The sequence below is a fragment of the Odontomachus brunneus genome, unplaced genomic scaffold, assembly GCF_010583005.1.
Source record: "Odontomachus brunneus isolate Ranch 3 - 2012 unplaced genomic scaffold, Obru_v1 Obru_scaffold_009, whole genome shotgun sequence".
Lineage (NCBI taxonomy): Eukaryota > Metazoa > Arthropoda > Insecta > Hymenoptera > Formicidae > Odontomachus > Odontomachus brunneus.
In genome coordinates, this window is record NW_022639459.1 from 1,180,651 (window position 1) to 1,184,975 (window position 4,325).

The 4,325-nt window shown below is 35.1% G+C and overlaps 1 protein-coding gene across 1 annotated transcript; it reads right to left on the bottom strand.

The window, feature by feature from the left end:
* Positions 1–2,314: 2,314 nt before the first annotated feature.
* Positions 2,315–2,671, bottom strand: LOC116840364 (zinc finger E-box-binding homeobox protein zag-1-like). Its single transcript, XM_032806983.1, has one exon. It carries the CDS (start codon positions 2,669–2,671, stop codon positions 2,315–2,317), a length of 357 nt encoding a protein of 118 aa, XP_032662874.1.
* Between the last annotated feature and the right edge of the window lie 1,654 nt (positions 2,672–4,325).

Here is a 4,325-nt window from a genome sequence, read left to right on the forward strand (position 1 = left end):
TATATATATATATATATATATATATATATATATATATATATATATATATATCTAGATTTATAGAATATAACTTTTTCGCGAGAATATACTCTCTAAAATGAATCAGTCAAATATCATTGAAAACAGTGAATATATACTGACTTGCAGTTATAAGTATAGCACTGAAAGTGTCCAGTGCTATACTTATAACTGATATCAATGACTATTCACTGATTCATTTTAAGAGAGTACATAAGTATACATATTGTTCAGACTATTTGTTTCATTGGCACACACTACCACTCATTTCCTCGTGCTGTTATACGTCCCTATATTCCCGTATTTACCATCGTCGTTCAATATACAGCGGACGTGCCATATAAATCTTGTTGTTCGCATTTTCAATTAATTCTCTTACTCATATACGCGCGTATACTGTAGAATTATGAAACTAACATTTTGCACCTTCGCTGATCACAGTTTATTCTTAATTCTAAATAATGACCGGCGCGTTTCTCTAAAATTATTATTACGCTCTTTCCTCTCGTTCTCTCTTATCGTTTCAACATGAACATGAACCAGAAATATACGCATAGATATATAAGAAGTCTCGAGGAAGTACGTTCGCGTTTTATTTAACTAACCGGAATTAATTAGAGGGCATTTCAATCGAATTCCCATCAACACTTCTTTCATTCATTTTTCAAAGGTGTTGTCTTGCTTATGTGGGGGATTGAATTGCTCTCTTGGAATTTCTTCCTCTTATACTTGTCTGTGTGGGTATGTGTGTATATTTATACAACTAAAATATAAATATATAAATATAATAAATTTACCGCTACATTTAGTAGCACGAAAATGCGGCTTTAGTTCGAAGTCGTTGTCACGAATTTGCCGCTGTTGGAATACTCGAAAATAAAAATTGCTTGAGTAAAAACATAATGGCAGTGAATCAATCTGTAAATATAATATTTCCCAAAGTAATAAATTTAGCTTAAGACAATCTGTCTTATAGAAAATTTATCGTATAGTCTAAATATAAATATTTTTTTCTATTTAAGTAATTTACAGAATACTTATACAGTCCTTATACGTGATTAAAATTTAAATGATTGGTAACATTTTAATATTGGTTCATAAAAATGATATTAATGATTATAAAAATTATTTCAATATTACCGATAATATATATATGTTACATAAGAGTCTTGCATTAATTTGTTTACGATATAATTTGGTAATTAACTAATCATTTGCTAATTACTGCATTGAAAAGAGCATATTTCCTTTGCTAATTTTTATGGTAACTTTATTGATAATCTGTAATTATCGGTTGTGATGGTTTTGTATGCGCTACTTGGAATTTGATGTGCAAACACATCGCAGAAAAATCGTGAATTCAGGATACCAAGTTCAATTATTTTTCACAACTTGACAGGAGGAATTGTAACGGTTATCTTCAATGGCACATTAGCGATATATTAATGTTCCTCCTTGATATATTAGATCTTCTTGATTTTCGCATTGCTTACGTTATTCTTTGGAAGACTTCGTAGTTATGAATCAAATATATTTTCCAAGTATGTCTAACTTGACAATATTCGAAAATATTCGACACTGTATCTATATTTATTTTTAATGCAACTCTCAATTAATAAAGAATAATTCGATTATTTAGGTGCCATGAACTGATATGAATCTGTTATCACTTAACCTAACGTATAGTTACAGATATTTATATAGATACGTGCTATGTATATACTTTCTCCGATCACACATTTATTGTCTACAGTCACCGTGAAATAATACATGGTCGTACGAGAAGAAAAAGAATGATACTTTGTAATATCTCTTTTCTAAAAATCGGCAGAAAAGAGCAGGACTAGAAATGTCGTCAAATCCAGAAAATTTATCTTTCGTTCAGGACATTGTACCAGAAAAGGTGCGTCTCGTAGATCTCGTAGATGATACGATTGTAAGTACCTTGAAGGTAAAACAACGAGGTGCTACGACGTTCAATGGAATAGGACCAGTTCCAGAATTTCGAAAACTTCAGTGTACAGTCGACCTTTGACATGATGTCCCAGACAGGACAAATTACTGAAAGATATTTTGGAGATGTTCGAAAGACGTTCGAGAGACGCCTGGAAGAGATAAAACATCTTTCGGGCATCTTTAAAATACCTTTCAGCAAGCTGTCCGTGTATTATCCCACAAGATTCTACCGAACTGATCGCAATCGATCGTCCTCGCGGAGTTCTCGCAATTACGTCGCAATCTGACGTCGCGAGATATGTGCAACTCACAGTCGCGATGTTCCCGAAGCTAATAGACTTCAAGGTTTCTGATGGGTTCTCATGTGCAACACTAGATTGTGCTTGTGCTTCGACTTCTTGTGGCAGATAGGACACTCGAATTGCGGCTCTACGCCGCACTCGAATTTGATGTGTCTGTTCAACGAGTGCGGCCTGCTGTAGGCATTGCCGCAACGTGGACAAGAGTACCACGCCGTGGTGTCCCGGATCGATCCAGCGGTCCACTGGCTGCCGTTGATTTCCGCCTTCGACTGGCCGTTTTGTACTTTGATCGTGTCGACGTGCTTGCCAGGGCAGGCGTTCGCCGGGTCCTCGATCGTCGTTGTCTCCGTCGTCGTCTCCGCTAGCTGGTTCTCCGCCATCAATCGAAGATACATCGTCTGGTACTGATAATACCAGTCGATCGCGGTGCTTGGCGAGTAGTTGCGTTCTAGAAAACACACATTAAGATCAGTACAACTTCTGCCGGGACCTTCGCGCCCTTCCGCCTCGGGGATAGACAATCGTGGTTAGCCTAAAAGGGATTATTATCAATCACAAGGACACGGACGTATACACAGCATGAGTAGAGCTACACGTAGCCATACACCGTGAAAGCGATTGTCAGCAGAGCTAGTCCTAGATAATTTTAGGATCTTCTTGGGATCGCGGGATCTCTTCCTCGGGGAAAGAAGGAAAGAGGGAAGAAGTCTATTTTTTCTCTTTGTCGCGGGGCGGATGTGTAGATAAGTTTTGTTCGCGCGTTTACACGCTTGAACGTATTCGAAATTGCTCTTTTAGTTTACTTAATATCGCACGGTCGAATAATGGGATACAGTTTGTTCGTGTTTCGCGCCTCAGAATGTTCATCTTACATACGAACATCACTGATGCTTGTTCTAAACCCGAACCTCATGTACCGATAACAGATCTGTCTTTTGCTGTCGCGATCGCAACCAATAACTCGGTGTCTTCTCAGATTTCCTTTGTGTTTACAGCTTTGCTTGCGTTCGTAATTTGATCCCTGCGGAATATTTCTATAATTCATCCTATATTCGCGCGCGCGCGCATTTTCCAATCCGCACCTGAAAATTGGAGGATTAGTGATTAATGTGCTGGGTATGATCGATTTCGTCGTTGTGTTCGGCGGCCTCTTCACGAAAATCATGCCGTGAGATCAACGTTATACTAATTAATGAAGGATTATGATTATTTTATTGTGACAGCTGGATAGGTTTATTTTAATTTTAGTATGACGATGCTAAGGACAGATATGATTTATTTATCGCTGGCTGTTTTAATTTTGTCATTCAATCGAGCGCAAAAGATATATCCAAAGATATATTCGATATTTTTTATTCGATCAGCTATGATGGTGCAAATCGCCATAATTAATCCTAGAACGCTAAACATAGATAAAATTTACACAGCCAACTTAAAAAAAAGTGAACTTAAAAAAAACAAGTATCGTACTTAAGCTTAAGTATCGTACTTGTCTTGCTTCTTTATTATAACTTTTTTTTTTAACTTATATTGCAATGCAAAAAATATTATTAGAATTATATTCATATAATAATCATTTTTATTCTGATAAAAAGAAAAATATTAAATTTTAATCATTTTTCCGGGCATGAACAAAAGAAGATGCGCTCGGTAAAATTTTCCCATATTTAGAGTTTATGTAACTTTTTAATATGTTTAGGATTCTAGGAGTTCATTAAATTAATATGCAATTAATTTTTTAAAACTTAATAACTTTTTAAAACTAAAAGATATGAAAAATCTAATAATTTATTGACGTTAATACTGAAAAATATGTATTCACATTTCTATCATAGGGGAAAAGACGAGAAGTTCAATAGCGTGTGAACTCTCAATTATATAAATAATTATATAAATAATATAAATATAAATACAACCAAAGAATAGAGTAGAGCAAGAAATATTGCGCGTTAAAGACTCAATACGGATAGATAGTTTGTATTAATGGAAGTATATTTAATTTTCTGTCTATATATTATATTGTATAAAGGGAGATAAAGAAAACGTGTG

What these genes read in the sequence shown, in the direction of transcription:
- LOC116840364 (XM_032806983.1), bottom strand. Translation starts at nt 2,671, where the DNA reads ATGTATCTTCGATTGATGGCGGAGAACCAGCTAGCGGAGACGACGACG.